A 20,750-nucleotide genomic window follows, 5' to 3' on the forward strand; every position below is an offset into this window, starting at 1 on the left:
TTTTTTTTTGTCTGACTATAAGTCTAAACATATTTTAGTATAGTAAAATAAATGTCATATGAGCACACCAAAATATACTGTTCTAATATTAATACTAACACTAGAGTGCAGTCAGGGTGCAATTTGTGTTGTTTTTGGACATATGAACATTCACACAGGAATACAAACATTTAATATAACCGTACAAAAGTTGTTATTGACAAGGAAATGATGAGAAAACCTCTAATGACTTTTGTCACCTTTAAAACAAAGACTGCTTTTTCTTTATATTTATACATGTTAGCATATCTGCTGCATTGGTTTGAGCCTAAAATATCTCCCCAATAAGACACTTGGCGTTTTTGAGTAACTTCAGGTTTTTATAATAATATATTTGCACTACCAAATAAAAGCTTGTGGGTGCACGTGACGGGTTAACCATCATTTAATTACAGCAAAATGTATTAATATGCCTCAGACTAATAGAAGTACAGATATATATATATATATATATATATATATATATATATATATATATATATATAGGTAAAAGCCAGTAAATTAGAATATTTTGAAAAACTTGATTTATTTCAGTAATTGCATTCAAAAGGTGTAACTTGTACATTATATTTATTCATTGCACACAGACTGATGCATTCAAATGTTTATTTCATTTAATTTTGATGATTTGAAGTGGCAACAAATGAAAATCCAAAATTCCGTGTGTCACAAAATTAGAATATTACTTAAGGCTAATACAAAAAAGGGATTTTTAGAAATGTTGGCCAACTGAAAAGTATGAAAATGAAAAATATGAGCATGTACAATACTCAATACTTGGTTGGAGCTCCTTTTGCCTCAATTACTGCGTTAATGCGGCGTGGCATGGAGTCGATGAGTTTCTGGCACTGCTCAGGTGTTATGAGAGCCCAGGTTGCTCTGATAGTGGCCTTCAACTCTTCTGCGTTTTTGGGTCTGGCATTCTGCATCTTCCTTTTCACAATACCCCACAGATTTTCTATGGGGCTAAGGTCAGGGGAGTTGGCGGGCCAATTTAGAACAGAAATACCATGGTCCGTAAACCAGGCACGGGTAGATTTTGCGCTGTGTGCAGGCGCCAAGTCCTGTTGGAACTTGAAATCTCCATCTCCATAGAGCAGGTCAGCAGCAGGAAGCATGAAGTGCTCTAAAACTTGCTGGTAGACGGCTGCGTTGACCCTGGATCTCAGGAAACAGAGTGGACCGACACCAGCAGATGACATGGCATCCCAAACCATCACCCAACCATGCAAATTTTGCATTTCCTTTGGAAATCGAGGTCACAGAGTCTGGAGGAAGACAGGAGAGGCACAGGATCCACGTTGCCTGAAGTCTAGTGTAAAGTTTCCACCATCAGTGATGGTTTGGGGTGCCATGTCATCTGCTGGTGTCGGTCCACTCGGTTTCCTGAGATCCAGGGTCAACGCAGCAGTCTACCAGCAAGTTTTAGAGCACTTCATGCTTCCTGCTGCTGACCTGCTCAATGGAGATGGAGATTTCAAAGAAACAGGCTTGTAGGGATGATATAGACTCTGTTTTTTCATGACCATATATATATATATATATATATATATATATATATTTCACGACCATATATATATATATATATATATATATATATATATATATATGGTCATGAAATATATATATATATATATATATATATATATATATATATATATGGTCATGAAAAAACAAAGAGTCTATATAATCTCTCGTCGAGGTTTCTGTGGTTAATCCGTTATACAGTGCTCAATACCGGGGTAGAGCGGAATATACGTTAGATCAGGAAAAAACACAGAGGCTATATCATCCCTACAAGCCTGTTTCACAGGTTTCCCTACTCATCAGGGGATTTTATATAAACCATTTTATGTACAAGGATGATATAGCCTCTTTGTTTTTCCATGACCATATATATATAAATATATATGGTCATGAAAAAACAAAGACTGTTTCGCAGGTTTCCCTACACGTCAGGGGATTGTATACAAAATGGTTTATATAAAATCCCCCGATGAGTAGGGAAACCTGCGAAACAGGCTTGTAGGGATGATATAGACTTTGTTTTTTCATGACCATATATATATTTCATGACTATATTTATATATATGGTCATGAAAAAACAAAGAGGCTATATCATCCTTGTACATAAAATGGTTTATATAAAATCCCCTGATGAGTAGGGAAACCTGTGAAACAGGCTTGTAGAGATGATATAGCCTCTGTGTTTTTTCCTGATCTAACGTATATTCCGCTCTACCCCGGTATTGAGCACTGTATAACAGATTAACCACAGAAACCTCGACGAGAGAGATTTTATATATATATATATATATGGATGAATCAAACACATCCCACTCTCTTCTAAAGCTATTACTTGCAATGTTTTTTCTCATGGAGTTGTAAGAGCGTTGAGGTTCTTATGCACGACAGCGTATGTGGGAAGTCTTTATGTTGGCATTAAGACAAAAAAAAAAGTCCCCAATGTGAAACATTGTACATATCTTGTGGTTTTCCGATGCACACATTCCTCGTTTCTCAGTCAGCCTCTCTTCCTCACTCTTGGGTTTCTATTATCGTCTTGCAAACTCCTCTCATGCACTCCCACAGATTTCTTCTCCCCTCTTTCACACAACCCATGCATGGTTCTGTTGCATAGCAACAGCTCATAGGCAGACATCCCAGTGATTAATGCTAGTGTCTTCTCATTTGAGGCAACAACTAAAATGTACACTTCTTTAGACTTCATGTTGACAAAAATACAAATGTTATAGTATTATAATCTTTTGTGTTTCAAAAATGTTCATTTGCACAATCCAACATGTCTGAAAGGGAGTAGGAAGGTAGCAATTTATATAATTATATCCCTATATCCATATTACTGATGATTTATTTACGCTACGGGTCACACAGTGGTGGAACTGGAGTTAATGCCTCACAATAGGACGGCCTTGGATTCAATCCCCGGGCTCGGACTGCGTGGGTCCCTCCCACCTCCAAAGACATGCACTTGGGGATAGGTTGATCGGAAACACTAAATTGGCCCTCGTGTTTGAGTGTGAATCTTATCTGTGTTGGCCCTGTGATGGGGTGGTGAATTGTCCAGGGTGTATCCCACCTTCCGCCCGAGTGCAGCTGGGACAGGCTCCTTCACCCACCGCGACCCCGAAAGGGACAAGCGGTAGGAAAATGGATGGATGGATATTCACGCCACATGTTTAACATGAGACTATAGTCCTGTATTTTATTTTCTAATAAAAAAAAATGTGTACCAATAACCTACTTACCGTTTTCAACCTTGTCAAATCATTTGAAACCATGTGTTACTAACAAAGATTATCAAGCACATAAACCTTAGGCTTAGGTCAGGCTGATTATAAAAATAAGTTATAATCAAATACACTGCATAAGAAGGGACTCAAAAATAACCGGTAAACATTTTTTACATAATATAATTAACATAATAATAAGTGTATCTTAAATGAACAGTCAATAAAATTGAAGTGAAAATGAAAATTCAGCTTCACCAGTGGTGTCATAATTTTGGTGCTTAAACTTCTCTACGACTTTCGTAGTACCAGAATTTTTCTGTTTGATAACGTCATTACTGCTTGCTGCTGGAAAAGTCTATTACAACAGAGTACTACCGCTGTGGCCCAGACAGACGCCAGCTGAGAAAGAGATTTTTGGTGGTTCTCTAGAGGGAGCTCGCGGCCCTATGGTTAAGAAGCACTGTCATGAAGGAAGTTATCTGTTGTAAGTTGTTGGTTGACTTAATTACATCAGACTTCCTCCTCCTTTGTATTCTTCCCATTGTCAAAATTATGTAATTCTAATATTTGTCTCAGACCTTAAAATACTTACTGCAGTTTTTTGTCAAACATTCCGACCAATGAGAGAAGAGCCAAAATGAGAGTTGAGTTTATGACTTTTTATTGGAAAAACAAAATGTAAAGACTAGCATGTACAACTTGGAATGCAGATCAACTGAACTAAACAGAACAGTTGGACTGGGCCGGGCCTCACCGCCACCCCCCTCCCCCACCCCCACCCCCAAACAGACACACACACACGCGCGCACACACGCACACACACACGCGCTAGAAACGTCGCAAAGCACCGACCCTGTCCCTACGTAACCCCCACAGAAGTGATACGTACACATCAGAGCCAATATAATGTACCCCAACATGCTTCAGTGAGGATTTTATTCCATACAAGTTCAACTGAATCTTACACAATGTCTCTGCTGAGACCTGCTGACCTCACCCCAGAAATCGCACACCTGGAAAAGCCTTGGAGACGATAGGACAAGCCCACTTCCTGCCACACCGAAGTTAAGGTAAACACACAAAAGGGTAAAAGCAAATCTCCCGCCATGCCAGAAACAAAGTCAAACATGAAGTCGTATTTATGCCGTTAAAAATGTTTTGATGCACATCGCCTCGCTCTCACGCCCATGTGGCAACTAAGCCCCTCCTACTTCCTGCCACAGGCATCCAATAATTGACAGTAACTAGTCCGAAGCTGCATGCATGAAGAACAGAAAGAGAGGAAACAGGAAGTGGTAGAAGAAAGGCGACTGGCCACCCTGTAAAAGGTGGAACCAGGAACCAGGAAGCAGCAACCAGCTGCAGAGACACCACTCGGCTAAGAATGTGAGATCTGATTGGACAGCTCCCCACTGGGCGGCGGGAATACAAGCCAGTACATGCATTCGTTTCATTTTTTTGTCTTTTTCTTTTTACCTTTTGAGCTTGTTTATACGGACAGATTTTTTCCAACATTCAGTTTAAGTTGTCTATACAGAACAGTATGAATACATGTAGATTTTTGCAATAAGAGGTAAGTGAAACATTTGACTGATTCTTGGTCTTATGTGAACTCAGTTCATTTGCAAGTCATCATCTGAACAAATTCTGTGGAAAGGTGGGGGATGGGGGGCGGGGGAGAAAAGACATCATTAGACATGTCGGTGAAGTCAATCAAAGACAAGACGTTGGGATCGTTCTGTACCTTCATAGTTGACCTGACCATCTCCGTCGATGTCTGCTTCTCTGATCATCTCGTCCACTTCCTCGTCTGTCAGCTTTTCGCCCAGATTAGTCATCACATGACGCAGCTCTGCAGCACTAATGAAACCATTGCCATCCTAGCAAACACACCACAATTCAGTCTGCAAAACCAAATCCAACTAGAAAAGACATTAACTTGCAATGATCTAGTTCAAGGGTGTCAAACTCAGTTTTTAGTGAGGGCCACATTTCAGTTATGGCTGCCCTCAGAGGGCAGTAAATATTTATGAATATTAGGGATGTAACAGTCTTATAGATACTGCTGTATTTCGGTTTTAAAGTATTCACAATAATGCCTTGACGTGTGACGCTATCAAATGAAAACTTGGTGAGTGTAGTTTTCTGGCACTTAAGCGTTGGCCGGGTCTGACAAACTATATCTCCCAGTGCGGGAAAGGCAAAGTGGGGGCGTGGAACGCCGTAAGCAGGAAGTGAAGTGTGTTCGTACTCGTAGTAGATAAGAGGAATTTGTTTTTTTGGCATCGAATCTGTCCATAACTGAGTTATGTTGCTAACAAACAGAAAAAACAAACCCCGGCAAAAACATAACCTGTATGTAAAAAAGTTGGCGTTCTGCAAAGCGCGCTGCTTTCGCTTCGAGTTGTTCCAAGACACAGAGCCAGCAAGTCACGTTGCACCACATGGAGCGAAATCAGCAAAAAATTAAATAAAACGCACCGCGGGAAATACGAGTAAACTGAAAAGCTACTTGATACATCCTCAAGGCATCTGTCAATTTTCTACCACTTGTCTCTCTTGATGTTGCGCAGGGGCTGGCGCCTATCCCAATAGCGCTCGGGCGGAAGGCAACGTACACCCTGGACAAGTTCCCAACTCATAAACAGTCACCCTGAAAATATATTTGAAGCCACCGAAGCTAAACATCAATTTGTCAGGTATTTACATTATTAAAAGTTAAATTGTTAGTTAACTTTTCTGAGAAACAAAACTTTTCAGACTAATTTTAAAAATGTCCACTTTAGAGTACAGTGTTTCTCATAAAGTAAAAGTTGACACTAAACTGTACATTATTATTTAACATTGACAAGTGGTAGAAAATGGATGGAGGGATGGATGTTTACATTGTCACTTTTTTTAAATTTTTATATTTGCTTAAAACAGTAGATGTTCCTGCACAATTATTTGCACTTAACTAAATATTTGCAGTAAAACATGAATTAGAATTCAATTATAGTGTGTAATCCTAAAAATTTCTACCGCTTCATTTTACACAGAATGGCAATTTTACCTAGTCTTTTTTTTTTTTTTTTGGACACACACCACAATAATATTTACATACCTTAATTGTTTCCAAACGGTGCCTGTAACACCGCAGTAAAACGGCTGATTAAACAAAACTGAAAACTTAATACCGTAATAATTTCATACCGTGAGATTGATACAGTTGCATCCATTATGAATATAAATGTATCTTGGCCTCGTTACAGAATTTGCATAGGCAATTGTGTTTGATTATTATATTTTTTACCAACAGACGGATGGATAACTTGCTTTGAAATCGTAAGTCAACTTGACAAGCAGATATTTATGTATAACCAAAAAAGAGCTTGGAATATCTTGTTGCATGCACAGATAATAAAGTTTAGAATATACACAGTAGCGGTGCAAAAAAAACAAAAACAAAAAACCCATTCAAATACATATTGCGATTTTTATTGACAGTATTCCGATTATAAATCGATTCATAATTTGAGAATTTTTTTAAAAAGAATACATTTTTGGATGAAAAAACATTGAACAACTATTATTGATAATATAATTGACACTGATGCTTTTATACATTTGTTTTACTTTTATTTTAGAGTTTTATTTGCACGTATTCTTAATTGCTTTGTAAATTTATATCCTAAATATTGCAAAGCTGGGATTAAGTTGGAGTTCCTACATTTTCCTTTAATACCGTATTTTCCCAGTCTATAAATTGCTACTTTTTCCCCCCAAGCTTTGCACCCTGCGGTTTATACAAGGTGCGGCTAATCTACGGATTTTTCTAAATTATGGAATATCCATTCATCCATTTTCTACCGCTTATTCCCTTCGGGGGTCGCAGGGGGCGCAGGAGCCTATCTCAGCTACAATCGGGCGGAAGGCGGGGTACACCCTGGACAAGTCGCCACCTCATCGCAGGGCCAACACAGATAGACAGACAACATTCACACACTAGGGCCAATTTAGTGTTGCCAATCAGCCTATCCCCAGGTGCATGTCTTTGGAGGTGGGAGGAAGCCGGAGTACCCGGAGGGAACCCACGCAGTCACGGGGAGAACATGCAAACTCCACACAGAAAGATCCCGAGGCCGGGATTGAACTCACGACTACTCAGGACCTTCGTATTGTGAGGCAGACGCACTAACCCCTCTCCCACCGTGCTGCCCAGGTTCATACATTTATATTTTAATTTGGTTAAAATTTAATTATGGAATAGATTAAGCAAAAAATAAATAAACGTACCGTATTTTCCGCACTATAAGGCGCACCTAAAAACCACACATTTTCTCAAAAGCTGACAGTGCGCCTTATAACCCGGTGCGCTTTATATATGGATAAATATTAAGATTCATTTTCATAAAGTTTCGGTCTCGCAACTTCGGTAAACAGCCGCCATCTTTTTTCCCGGTAGAACAGGAAGCGCTTCTTCTTCTACGCAAGCAACCGCCAAGGTAAGCACCCGCCCCCATAGAACAGGAAGCGCTTCTTCTTCTACTGTAAGCAACCACCCGCCCGCGTAGAGGAAGAAAAAGCGCGCGGATATCACCGTACGTTTCATTTCCTTTGTGTGTTTACATCTGTAAAGACCACAAAATGGCTCCTACTAAGCGACCGGGATCCGGTTCATGAAAAGACGCAATCTCTCCATCCGCACACGGATTACTATTTCACAGCAACTGATATTCCTGTGAACCGCACAGTGGATACAACGGGAGCACGTACGGTGAATATTCGCACCACAGGGAATGAGAAGTCATCCTTCACTGTGGTTCTAGCTTGCCATGCTAATGGCCAGAAACTTCCACCCATGGTGATATTCAAAAGGAAGACCTTGCCAAAAGAGACCTTTCCAGCCGGCGTCATCATAAAAGCTAACTCGAAGGGATGGATGAAGAAAAGATGAGCGAGTGGTTAAGGTAAGTTTAAGTTTACGCGAAGAGGCCGGGTGGCTTTTTTCACGCAGCTCTGTCCATGTTGATATACGTATGTTTGTGATTGCACATTTGCGTACATTTTGGGAGTGAACAGAGTTGTTAGAACGCTGGTTTTTAATATATTATTAAAGTTTGACTGACCTATCTGACTGTTTTTTTGACATTCCTTTAGCGCAGTTAGATGCGGCTTACAACACGGGGCGGCTTATAGGTGGACAAAGTTTTGAAATATGCCGTTCATTGAAGGCGCGGCTTATAACCCAGGGCGCCTTATGGTGCGGAAAATACGGTACTAAAAAGATCAACTTAAAGAAACTGTTCTAACTCAAAGTCTTTGCAAAGTACAAGGAAGAAGAATCCTGATAAACATCTTGAACCTTATCAAAAACGAGAACATCTCATTCATCTCTCATAAAGCATGAATAAAGAAATCAATGACTTTTCTGTTTTGTTTGATCAGCCGTTTTACAGGCACCTTTTGGAGACAATTAAATAAACATTTACAAAATCTTTCTATGTAAATATCTTGCTTCACAAAATACTGGTATATATCTGTGGCTTATAGTCCGCTGCGGCGAATTAGGAGGTGCAATTTATAGACCGGAACGGTTTAAAGTCTGGAAGATACGGTAGATTACCGTATTTTCCGCACCATAAGGCGCCCTGGGTTAAAAGCCGCGCCTTCAATGAACGGCATATTTCAAAACTTTGTCCACCTATAAGCCGCCCGGTGTTGTAAGCCGCATCTAACTGCGCTAAAGGAATGTCAAAAAAAACAGTCAGATAGGTCAGTCAAACTTTAATAATATATTAAAAACCAGCGTTCTAACAACTCTGTTCACTCCCAAAATGTACGCAAATGTGCAATCACAAACATAGTAAAATTCAAAATAGTGCAGAGCAATAGCAACATAATGTTGCTCGAACGTTAATGTCACAACACACAAAATAAACATAACGCTCACTTTCTGAAGTTATTCTTCATTCATAAATCCCTCGAATTATTCTCCTTCGTTGTCCGAATTCAAAAGTTGGGCGAATGTGGGATCCAAAATGTCGTCTGGCGCTGTCTCCCTGCCTCCCTGTCTTGGTGAACGTCACGTGTGTTCGCCTTCTGTCATCCACTGTTCCCACGCAGTTAGCAGTCTAGCTTCGAATGCCCTGTTGACACCAATATCTAGCGGCTGGAGGTCTTTTGTCAATCCACCCGGAATGACGGCGAGTATTGAATTAAGCGCGTAAGCGTGTCTCTTAATGTGATGTTATGAGCTAGCAAATATAACAACTACACTACCCAGCATGCAACGATAGTGACGAGCATGCGCGGTAGCCCTGAGAAGCGTTGTTGTATGCTGGGAGTTAGAATGTGGTTATGAGCACGCTGTGAGTAAACGTTGAGAACTCAGTTAACACGCCTCGTCTGCATTATTTATAATTAGACAGACAACACACTTAATAGGAGCCATTTTGGGGTCTTTACATAAACACACAAATGGAAATGAAACGTCACATATCCCAGCATGCACCGCGCGCTTCTTCTACGGGGAAAAAAGATGGCGGCTGTTTACCGAAGTTGCGAGACCGAAACTTTATGAAAATGAATCTTAATATTTATCCATATATAAAGCGCACCGGGTTATAAGGCGCACTGCCAGCTTTTGAGAAAATTTGTGGTTTTTAGGTGCGCCTTATAGTGCGGAAAATACGGTAACTTTGATTTTTGTAAATACATTTTTTAAAATACATTTTCAAAAATAAGTTTTTAGGTCCAAATTGCGTGTAAGTCGTATGTCAACAGCCCAGAGGAGCTTTTGTAACCTGTATTGAAAAGGTTTTATTATAATTGATTTACAAAATGATATATTACGAAAATCATGTTGAATCGAGAATCGAATCATAATCCCAAGAATCGTGAGGTGTCTAAAGATTCCCACCTCTAATATGTAGCATTTCTTTCTGTCAAAATTAAAAAAACAAATACATTTGGCCAGAAGGTATTTTATTGACGCACATTTCTAGTATTTAGCAGGCCACATCTGGCCTCCCCAGGCCTTGAGTTTGACACTGGTGATCTAGTTTGTTCCTTTACATAGGAACAAAGCAGACTTAAGATGTACCCACCTTATCAAAGACCCTGAAAGCCTCCCTAATCTCCTCCTCACTGTCCGTGTCTTTCATCTTCCTGGCCATCATTGTTAAGAACTCAGGAAAGTCAATAGTCCCGTTGCCTTGGTAAAAAAATACAAAATCACACATTACTTACAGAAGAAAAAAGTTGCAATTATGAAAAGAAGCCAGCGTACCATCAGCGTCCACCTCATTGATCATGTCCTGGAGTTCGGCCTCAGTTGGATTCTGACCCAGGGATCTCATGACGGTGCCCAGTTCCTTTGTGGTGATGGTGCCATCGCCGTCCTTGTCGAAAAGGGAGAAGGCCTCCTTGAACTCTGCACAGATGCAAAGAAAGATTGAGAAAAATGGTTAAAAACATACATTTAAAAATGATTAGTGCAATAACATGAATTTATAAAGTGCCATCTTACCAGCAATCTGCTCTTCTGTTAATTGGTCAGCCTGAATAAAACACAGCAGCAACAAGAGTTAGACATAAATATGTATTTTCTTATCAAGAGAACCAGCACATACTTGCATCTTTGTTTTATTTTCAACATTTCTGGAGCTGACATGAATGAACATTGATAGCATCAAACATTTTACCACAACTGCACTGTATTCTAGCTTCAGTGGGCGTTAACACAAGATGCTCCAAACTAAACAAAAATACAAAAACTGTCATTTTGAACGTTTGTTTACTTGACTAGGGCGTTTTGGACACAAAAACACAAATATTTGTACATAGGTCTCAGAGTGGACGTGAAAGAAACAGCATTCCATGTTAAAGAAGTAGGGACAAAAATGATAGGTAACGCGGTTTTCGAAGTTAAAAAGTTAAAATACCAATGATTGTCACACACACACTAGGTGTGGCGAAATTATTCTCTGCATTTGACCTATTACCCTTGATCACCCCCTGGGAGGTGAGGGGAGCAGTGGGCAGCAGCGGTGGCCGCGCCCGGGAATAATTTTTGGTGATTTAACCCCCAATTCTAGGGAGGTAATGGGTCCCATTTTTATAGTCTTTGGTATGACTCGGCCGAGGTTTGAACTCACGACCTACCGATCTCAGGGTGGACACTAACCACTAGGCCACTGAGTAGGCTAAGTAGTGTTTGTGCTTGGAATGCTGGAATGTGAGCAAAAACATTAACCCATGCATGCAAAGGGTGGAGATCTCTAAACATTTACAAGTCATTTATCCATGACTTCAGTGGCAGCACCTTGTTTAGAAACAGGTTAAAAACTTATTGAATCGAATATGGATCGATATCTTAAATTTTGCAGTATGAATTCCCCCCTGGTGAAAATAAATATATCGGGGACGTTCAAAGTGTTGCCTATTGACAAGAGTGCCTCGAAGTGGTGTTTTTCTCAGCAAGTGAGCAAACTTGAGTTACACACTGGAGATTTTCTGCAGGTAATGTAATGACTTCCTGGGCTTGTGGTAGAGGATCTCTTCTCACCCGTTCGGCGAATACTTTCGTGACCCCTTGTACAGTATTTGATTAATAAATGCATGACGCAATATACACCTCTTTCACTATGCACCTCTACTTGCTCAACATAGCAATAAAGTTGCTAGTTGCAGGGGTGAACCGGAAGCGGCAAATCTGCACGTGTGACAGGCTTCAATATATTACAGCAACCAACTTCTATGGCACTGACCCAGTACTCCCGCAACAAGAATTAACGGCTTGTCGAAGAACGTGTTTTTTTGGTATTCTGCAATGACAATGCTAGCAAAAAGCAGGTATTAATGTATTTTTTGCGTGTTAGTGTCAACGTATTGATACTTTTGACAACACAATACAGAACATATACAAAAAAGAAAGAACAAAGGTAAAAACAATCTGCAGTCAAATTACCTAAAAACAACTAGTACAGTTTTCATTTTCCGTAGAGTAAGAATTTGTGTCCAACCTTTAATCCCTCAAAGCAAATATCTGTGAGGTCCGACACCAGCTTCAGTGCTTTCGGTTCAGTCCTTTTTTTTACAGCACCAACTTTCCCAATTCCACCTTGTCGTCCATCCAACCGTAACCCCCCGCCTTTATGCTGCTTCGGATCCCCACCTCTTCCTCCTTTGTTGCCAAGACCATCCAGCTCTCCCCGCACCACCACCAAGCTCTGTGCCAGGCACTCAGTCCGCTTGTTGGACTGGACCACCTGCTTTTTAACCTCCGCTAGCTCGGCTTTGGTTGCCGTTAGACTGTTCCTCAAGTCCTGCATCTCTCTAACCAAGCTGTCCATTCGGCTGGACGAACAGTCCATGAGCATTTGGAGGAAAGCTCTGTAGCTTCTTTCCTGTTGCTGGAAAAGTTCCTTGTAGAAGTGTTGTTGTTCATCCAAGAGTTCATAGACAGTAGACATACTCAACAGTTCATCCCCTATTGGGTACAGAGTGACCATTTTGGGCAACATTGTTAAACAGCCATGGCCAAGAATTAGATTCAGTGAAAAAATGTCCAGAGTCAGACTATCACTCACTCCAAACGAGACAAAACATCTGAGTAGAACAATTCACAATGTTTCTCTAAATAGGTAATCAGTTCAACAAAGAGAATGGTGGTAATAACATATACTTGCAATACATGAGTTGAAATCCTTCAAGAGAGCATCCAAACTACAGAATGCTTTCTGTTCTTGCGTTGAGGGGAAATGACCAAACACTGTCCTTGTGGGTTGTAACAGAGTGCGAGGAAACTTCCTCTTTGTGTGTGTGCGTATGTGTGTGTGTGTGTGTGTGTGTGCGTATGTGTGTGTGTAAGGTTGACAGTGAAAAGCTTTTCATTGCCCCAGCAGATTAATGCCCAGTTGAAAACCCCACCTCGAGTAATAATCTAACAATGTTGAATGCATGTGTGTGGGACAGTCATTTCAACACAGACCCCCAAAATGTGATGAAACCCCAATTTAGCGAGTAATCATGTCCAGACTGGGGGCAGGTCACAGAGGTCTTGTGTATCAATGTGTGTTAATCTATGCCTCGTCTAACAGCTACAGTTCCATCTCCTGGAGAGGATCAGTTAGCGAGTAATCCGAGTTGCCAGACAGCATTGTAGGTCACAACTAACAAGCCCCTCCGCAGGGAAACTCAACACAGGGGCGCATACTATTTTTCAGCACATCATTAACACTGCTGTCTCATGCTATGGGGCTGAAAACATATTGCTGTAAAACTTCATGTTCTAAATCAGATTAAATCAAACTGATTTTGATTAATTGTAATTGCAGTAAATTACTTTGTATTTCAATAACTTTAAAAAAGACCCAAATATTTCGACACAAATGCAATTTGTTTGTCAGAATGTCATACACAAGCACTTATTTAGTTACTGATAGTCGCAGTCTGCAAAACATCTTGGTTTTCTTGCACAGAAACCACATTATTTTATTGTCCATTGTAAATGTACAACTGGTAAAATAACATGGAAGCTATATTCTATTTTAATTTTATTGTTTGTTGCTGTCAAAAGAGTCATTTGCGAAAAGTAACAGCAGCCTTACCTAGCTGACAACCCTGGTCATTGTATATTGCAAGCAACATGTATATTGCATACAATTAAATACAAAAACAGCATGTTTTTAACCTTTGAGTGATTCAATGTCGCCTCTATGTTTTTATGCATGAACCAGGAAGTTTGAACCACAACAAAAGTAAACAAATGATGCATACAAAAAAAATATACCAACATGATCAGTTTTAGAGGTTGTAGGAAGTATTAAAAACAGGTTTTGTGTTTTGTAGGTCTGTGCCGATATTCGATCAACTGACGGACGATAAATGAAAATTAAAGTCGGTCAGATTTCCAGCGTCGATACATCGCCATGTGCATGCTTCAAGAGCATTCACGCCTTTCTTCGCTTTTAGCGGCTATGCGCGTTTGTACCATAGCGGAATGAAAAGAGGGGGTGAATTATCTTGTCCTCATTAAGTGACTTTGACTTTTTGTGCAGTGACATGGGGCTGCTTGCCCGTTAGCATCATACAGTGCAACTAGTTAGCATGTAGCAGCTAACATGGACAAAATTAACAAAACCAAATGCTACCGCACCAATGGAAATGTATATGTGCAAAAAGCTGTACTATGTGGAAACCAACCAAAAACAACTGACTTCTGCAAAGCGTCAGTATATCTCACAAGACATCCGTTTAAGCAGCAAAAGGATTAACTTGGTTTTGATACAGTAAACAAAACTTGAAACTGGAACAGGGTTTCCCCTACATTGCCACGACATATGTGGGTCAATGTCATCATTCATACATACACACATATAAATATACACATATATATATATATACATACATACATATATATATATATATATATATATAAATAAATGTGCACGCGCACGCGCACACACACGCGCACACGCACACACACACACGATAATTTGGAATTGCAATGATGCATATACTTTCTTTAAAAAGGCTTAACAAATGTTTTATGTAGATTTAAATACAATTTAGTGTTACGTTAATAATACCATATTTTTTCTTATATTATCAGAATCAGGTTTATTGGCCAAGTATGTTTAACACACAAGGAATTTGACTTGGCAGTATGCTCTTTGTTCAATGCAATTTCAATTGTAGCTGCTTATTGTAAAAGGTAACACAGGCTGCACTATATTCTGCCCCCCGTGAATGATGTAATTTAGTCTGCCAAAGATATAAACAGTGCTTTAACTTTGTGTTTTGTTGCCGTCCTTCACAATGAAGTCACGGTAAAACTAACACTAATAAAAACATGAAGTGCACATACATGTAGGAATCAGGTTAAATTAATAATTTAGTTTGGAATAAACTGAAAAAAGCAATACAGTTATGCAGGACGAAGGTTAAGCTCTAATGCCCCTAGGTTAAGGCTTACGTACAATCTCATCAAAATTGCATGGCCAATCGCAGGCTAGATATATAGACAAAATTATTCCCACTCACATTCATACCTATGGACAATTTACAGTCTAGAGTACCCAAAGAAAACACACACACGCACAGGGACAAGATGGACGTTCAAAAGGAAGTTCGAAGACGCACACAGCGTAAAGTTAGTTATTTTCAGTATTAATGTCAAAAGAATTGGGGTAGTTTACACAGGCTTGAAGAAGAAATACATTTCTCTTCAACTTTCTCTCCTTACTTTTGCTTGGTGTCAACTCCGTTTAGGTGCGCCAGCTATATCGTTCCTGAAAGCCGATTTAGATGCAGGTTTTTTATATCCAATATGTGTTAAATAAAACCTCTGCCTTGTTTTTAATATAGGGTTTCCCCTTACTGTAATGAAATGTGGCACGCCGCCACAGCATTTTCATTACCGCCACACCTTGAAAATCTGTTTTTTGTTTTTGTTTTTTTACTTGAAAACAAATTTAAGTTCAGTTCAGTTTATTTCAAATATGCATTCAAAACAATTACAATGTAATGCATCACATATTTCCAGTTGTTTCATTACAGCATGTCTGAAAAGGAGTAGGAAGAAGCAGATCTTATTTAATACTACCCCCTGTCATATCACAGCAGTCTTATTCCATTTCTCATGATAATTGTGTGCCAGGGCATACATAATTTATTTAACACTTAAATCTCTAGAGTCTACTCCATCTATCAATGCTAAGTTGTTGTTTTTGTTTGTTTTCTGCCCTTTTTGTCAAAAAAAAAAACTGTGTTTTTATGGCAAACATTCAAAATATGCTAAATCTTCCACAAATAATATTTTTCAAAGTGGAATATTTGATCTGAAGTAATCAGAGCTTTGGATAGGTCAATAATTCATAAAAACATTGATTTTGATTCAACATTTTGTTTGGAGCAATGACAATTTAAAAGAAATAAAACAGCTCTGTTTATATATATATATATATATATATATATATATTCCTTGCGCAGTAATGACTGAAAGACCTCGCCCCACACTGCAGCACGATGTCACGTTATCGATGGGAAAATGCATTTTTAGACAATATGATTTGCCTGAGCGGCTAGGAGACCCCGAAAGTAACAAGCGGTACAAAATGGATGAGTAAGGACAGATTTAAAAAAATTACTTTAAAAAAAATAAAAATAAAAAGTTTTAACTTGGGACTTTTGCTTGGTGTCAACTCCGTTTAGGTGCGCCAGCTGTATAGCTCCTGAAAGTCGATTTAAATGCACGTTTTTTTTTATATTCAATATATGTGTTAAGTAAAACCTCTGCCTCGTTTTTAATACAGGGTTTCCCCTTAATGGAATGGAATGTGGCGCACCACCAAGGCATTTTCATTAACTTGGGACTTACCACAGGCCGGATTCTGGACGCTGCCCGGTACCACTGGTTTAATCCATTCCAAAATTCAGTTTCACATAGTGATATGCTAAAGGTTTAAAGTGTTGTATGTCCAAACAAATGTTTTAAATTAATTTTTTTTAATTTATCTCCTCTTTTGTTGATAACAATTGTTGCACATTTGCTTAGTACATAATTTTAGCTGTTTGCAAATGCACTACGTCGTTGAATTTCAATATTTTTAATTAAAAAATAAAGGGTTTGTATGTTCTCTATATACAACATTATGTGTTATTCTAATTGATCTTTTTTGTAGCACTGTTAGTGAATGAAGCGCACATTTGTAGTTTCCCCATATTTCTGCACAATAACTCAGATATGGTAATACTAGCGAGCAGTAGAGAATATAGAGTGATTTTTGGTCCAGAACATATTTTCCTTTTTTCATTATAGACGTGTTTCTTGCTACTTTATGCTGTATATATTTTTACATGAGGTTTTCAGTTCATTTTATCATCTACAAACCCCAAAACCAGTGAAGTTGGCACTTTGTGTAAATCGTAGATAAAAACAAAATACAATGATTTGCAAATCATTTTCAACCTACATTCAATTGAATAGACTGCAAAGAAAAGATACTTAATGTTTGAACTGGAATTTTTTTTTTTTTTTTACAAATATTAGCTCATTTGGAATTTGATGCCTGCAACATGTTTCAAAAAAGCTGGCACAAGTGGCAAAAAAGACTGAGCAAGTTGACGAATGCTCATCAAACACTTATTTGGAACATCCCACAGGTGAACAGGCGAATTGGGAACAGGTAGGTGCCCTGATTGGGTATAAAAGCAGCTTCCATGAAATGCTCAGTCATTCACAAACAAGGATGGGGCAAGGGTCACCACTTTGTGAACACATGCGTGAGCAAATTGTCCAACAGTTTAAGAACAACATTTCTCAATGAGCTATTGCGAAGAATTTAGGGATTTCACCATCTACGGTCCGTAATATCATTAAAAGGTTCAGAGAATCTGGAGAGCTCACTGCACATAAGCGATGATATTACCATACCTGCCAACTTTTGAAATCAGAAAAACCTAGTAGCCAGGGTCCAGGACAAAGTCCTGGTGGGGGGTTCAGGCTTCGCCCCCCGACGCAAAATGATTATTAGCATTTAGACAGGTTAAAATGTTGCTAAAACCATCACTTTTCTATCAGTCACAGTGACTTTTCAAAACAAAAATATTACAGCAAAAATCATATGGGTTGATTGACATGTTTATTCTGTAAGCTAACTTCAATAATTTGAAATTATTTTGACAGTTAATGCCAGTTATCCTGTCAACCTTTCACAAGACTTCAATTTGTTAATTGAAAGTATAAACAGTATAAACACTTTTTACAGTAAACAAATGGTAAAACAGTACTAAACAATTCCATTAAAAAAAATTGGTGTCATTATTAACTTTCTGTCCAAGCTTGTATAATCTACTGCCTTGTTCAATTGTAAAAAATATTCTGTGCCTAAAATTCACATTTCTATCACAATTATCATACTGTAAACATGGTAAGCTAACTTCATTAAAATTAATTGTCCTGTCAATAGCATGGAGTTACAATTCAAATGTAGTTTTTCTGTAAGCCTTTCAAAAGAATTCAAAATATGAAAAATTAATGAAAATTAATTTAAGCCATCAGACACTTGAAAAGTGGCACATCACATCTCTAATGTAATCATTTTAACTTTTCAACAGAAATAGCACTGCAAAAATATTAAGGACATACTTCTGTATTTTGGTAGTTATGCTGCATGTCAACATTTAACAAGATTTCTTCAACTTGGACTTGAAAGCATAAATAGTATAAACACTTTTAACAGTATAACAGTACTAAACAATTCCAATAGATAACATTGGTGTCATTACCTTTTTGTGGCTAAAATCCGAAAAACGTTGAAAGTTTTCCACTTGTATCGCTAGCAACGGCATTAGACTTGTGTTTTTTTGTCCCAACGTGGTCTTTTACATCGCTAATTCCTCCGTGTCCGATCAAAAAATCTTGTCTGCACAAGGTGCAATTCGCGTAGTTTTCACCCTTTTTGGAACGAATAATTATTCCCGGATAGGCTTTTGAATATTCTTCACGGAATGACTGCAGTTTTCTTTTCGGTTTAAAACTCGTTTGCGATTTTTCTCCGGCTGATTCCATGATCGTTCGCTCGTTTGGAAACAATGCCTCGTGCTTGGCAGCGGTGCTATAAATAGCCTCGCGCATTTAAAAAAAATTTTTTTTTTAATTAATGAAAAACCGTATTTTTTATCACTGCAACCGTAACCCGGAATAGGTTGATGAAAACCGTACTAATTACGGGAAAACCGGAGTAGTTGGCAGGTATGTATTACGGACGTTCGATCCCTCAGGCGGTACTGCATCAAAAAACAACAGTGTGTAAAGCAGGGGTGCACACACTTTTTCACCATGCGAGCTACTTATAAAATGACAAAACCAAAATGATCTACCTCCTACAAAAATGCAAAACTTACATTTATTTATGAATGTATTGAGAATTCTTTATATGTACAATGTATGTTAATGTACATTTCAAAACCGAATTAGTTCATATTGCACAACACAATTAACTATGCAACTTTTTTGTCACTACCTTACTCTGATCACTTGCACTGGATGGAATTAGTCAGTCAGGGATGCATAGTTCGGACGGTAGCTGCTGAGAGCCAGCCTCAAGCACACTTCCAAATGTTAGTCATGGTGGAACGAAACTTGGATTTAATGATCTTCATGTGGGAAAAGGCTGACTCACATAAACAAGTGGAGCCGAAAAATGCCTTCAAGGAGGTAGCACATTTCCTCATATTGGGGTACTTTTCCACTGTGAGTAAGTTCCAGAACTGTCCATGAGCTCTGGACTTCAGCTGAATCTCGCCTTGTAGTGTCAAAATCTCATCTTCCACTCCAGAAGAGTTCAGGTGAAACAGTGTTGCAATTTTTGATGCAAGTTAATCAACCTGCGCACCTTCCTGAAAAGGATAGCACTTGAATGTAGTGACTGGCTCCAGCAAGGAAAGTCTTGAAAGCGTCTGTCAAACTCTGACAGACAATTGTCAATCTGCTCTGTGTAGCGTGCACTGTCAAGTTACACAAAGGCCTTCCTTTGCATCCCCAACTTTGATGCCAGGTTCAGGAAGTTTGCGAAATCATGGCGTTTCAGCTTTGAAGAGAGATGTTGCATTTTTTGTTTAAAAGCATTAACTCATATTGGGGTACTTTTCCACTGTGAGTAAGTTCCAGAACTGTCCATGAGCTCTGGACTTCAGCTGAATCTCGCCTTGTAGTGTCAAAATCTCATCTTCCACTCCAGAAGAGTTCAGGTGAAACAGTGTTGCAATTTTTGATGCAAGTTAATCAACCTGCGCACCTTCCTGAAAAGGATAGCACTTGAATGTAGTGACTGGCTCCAGCAAGGAAAGTCTTGAAAGCGTCTGTCAAACTCTGACAGACAATTGTCAATCTGCTCTGTGTAGCGTGCACTGTCAAGTTACACAAAGGCCTTCCTTTGCATCCCCAACTTTGATGCCAGGTTCAGGAAGTTTGCGAAATCATGGCGTTTCAGCTTTGAAGAGAGATGTTGCATTTTTTGTTTAAAAGCATTAACTGAGCTGATCATATTGATCACTGTTTTGTCTTTTCCTTGCAGCTCTAGATTAAGGTAATTCAACATGTTTGTCAGATCGGTTAAAATGCCAAGTTTAACAGCCTCTGACCGTCATTTAGATGCTTGTATTCCGTATGTCCAGCTGCATGGAAAAACTCCTTAATCTCTGGACAGAGCTCTTGAAATCTTTGCAAGAATTTCCCTCAACTAAGCCACCTCATGTCAGTGTGTAGCAACAACTCAAGAGTGGTCGCTGTCAGCCTTCTCCAAATGTGCACGGAATAGCAGTCTTTGAAGAATTCTGGAGCGAATAGAACACGCGATCTTCGTTGCCACATCCATGATGTCTTTCATGTTCAGCATTTTAGCGCATAACGCTTGTTGGTGTATTATGCAGTGGTAATTGAGGAAATCCGGGAAAGCATTATCCTCCCTG

At 39.0% G+C, this 20,750-nt stretch overlaps 1 protein-coding gene across 1 annotated transcript in view; it reads right to left on the reverse strand.

Annotated features, from left to right (window-relative positions):
• Positions 1-3,937: 3,937 nt before the first annotated feature.
• Positions 3,938-20,750, reverse strand: part of LOC133611545 (calmodulin-1-like) — a 28,089-nt gene continuing 11,276 nt past the window's right edge. The window contains exons 2-6 of the mRNA XM_061968427.1: positions 10,804-10,834; positions 10,564-10,707; positions 10,382-10,488; positions 5,038-5,173; positions 3,938-4,940 (exon numbers count right to left, since the gene is read on the reverse strand). Of these exons, the coding sequence (XP_061824411.1) occupies positions 4,912-4,940; positions 5,038-5,173; positions 10,382-10,488; positions 10,564-10,707; positions 10,804-10,834 (447 nt within the window). The 3' untranslated portion in view covers positions 3,938-4,911. The remainder of the gene's footprint in view (positions 4,941-5,037; positions 5,174-10,381; positions 10,489-10,563; positions 10,708-10,803; positions 10,835-20,750) is intronic.

Source organism: Nerophis lumbriciformis, linkage group LG08 (assembly GCF_033978685.3).
Source record: "Nerophis lumbriciformis linkage group LG08, RoL_Nlum_v2.1, whole genome shotgun sequence".
Classification (NCBI taxonomy): Eukaryota; Metazoa; Chordata; class Actinopteri; order Syngnathiformes; family Syngnathidae; genus Nerophis; species Nerophis lumbriciformis.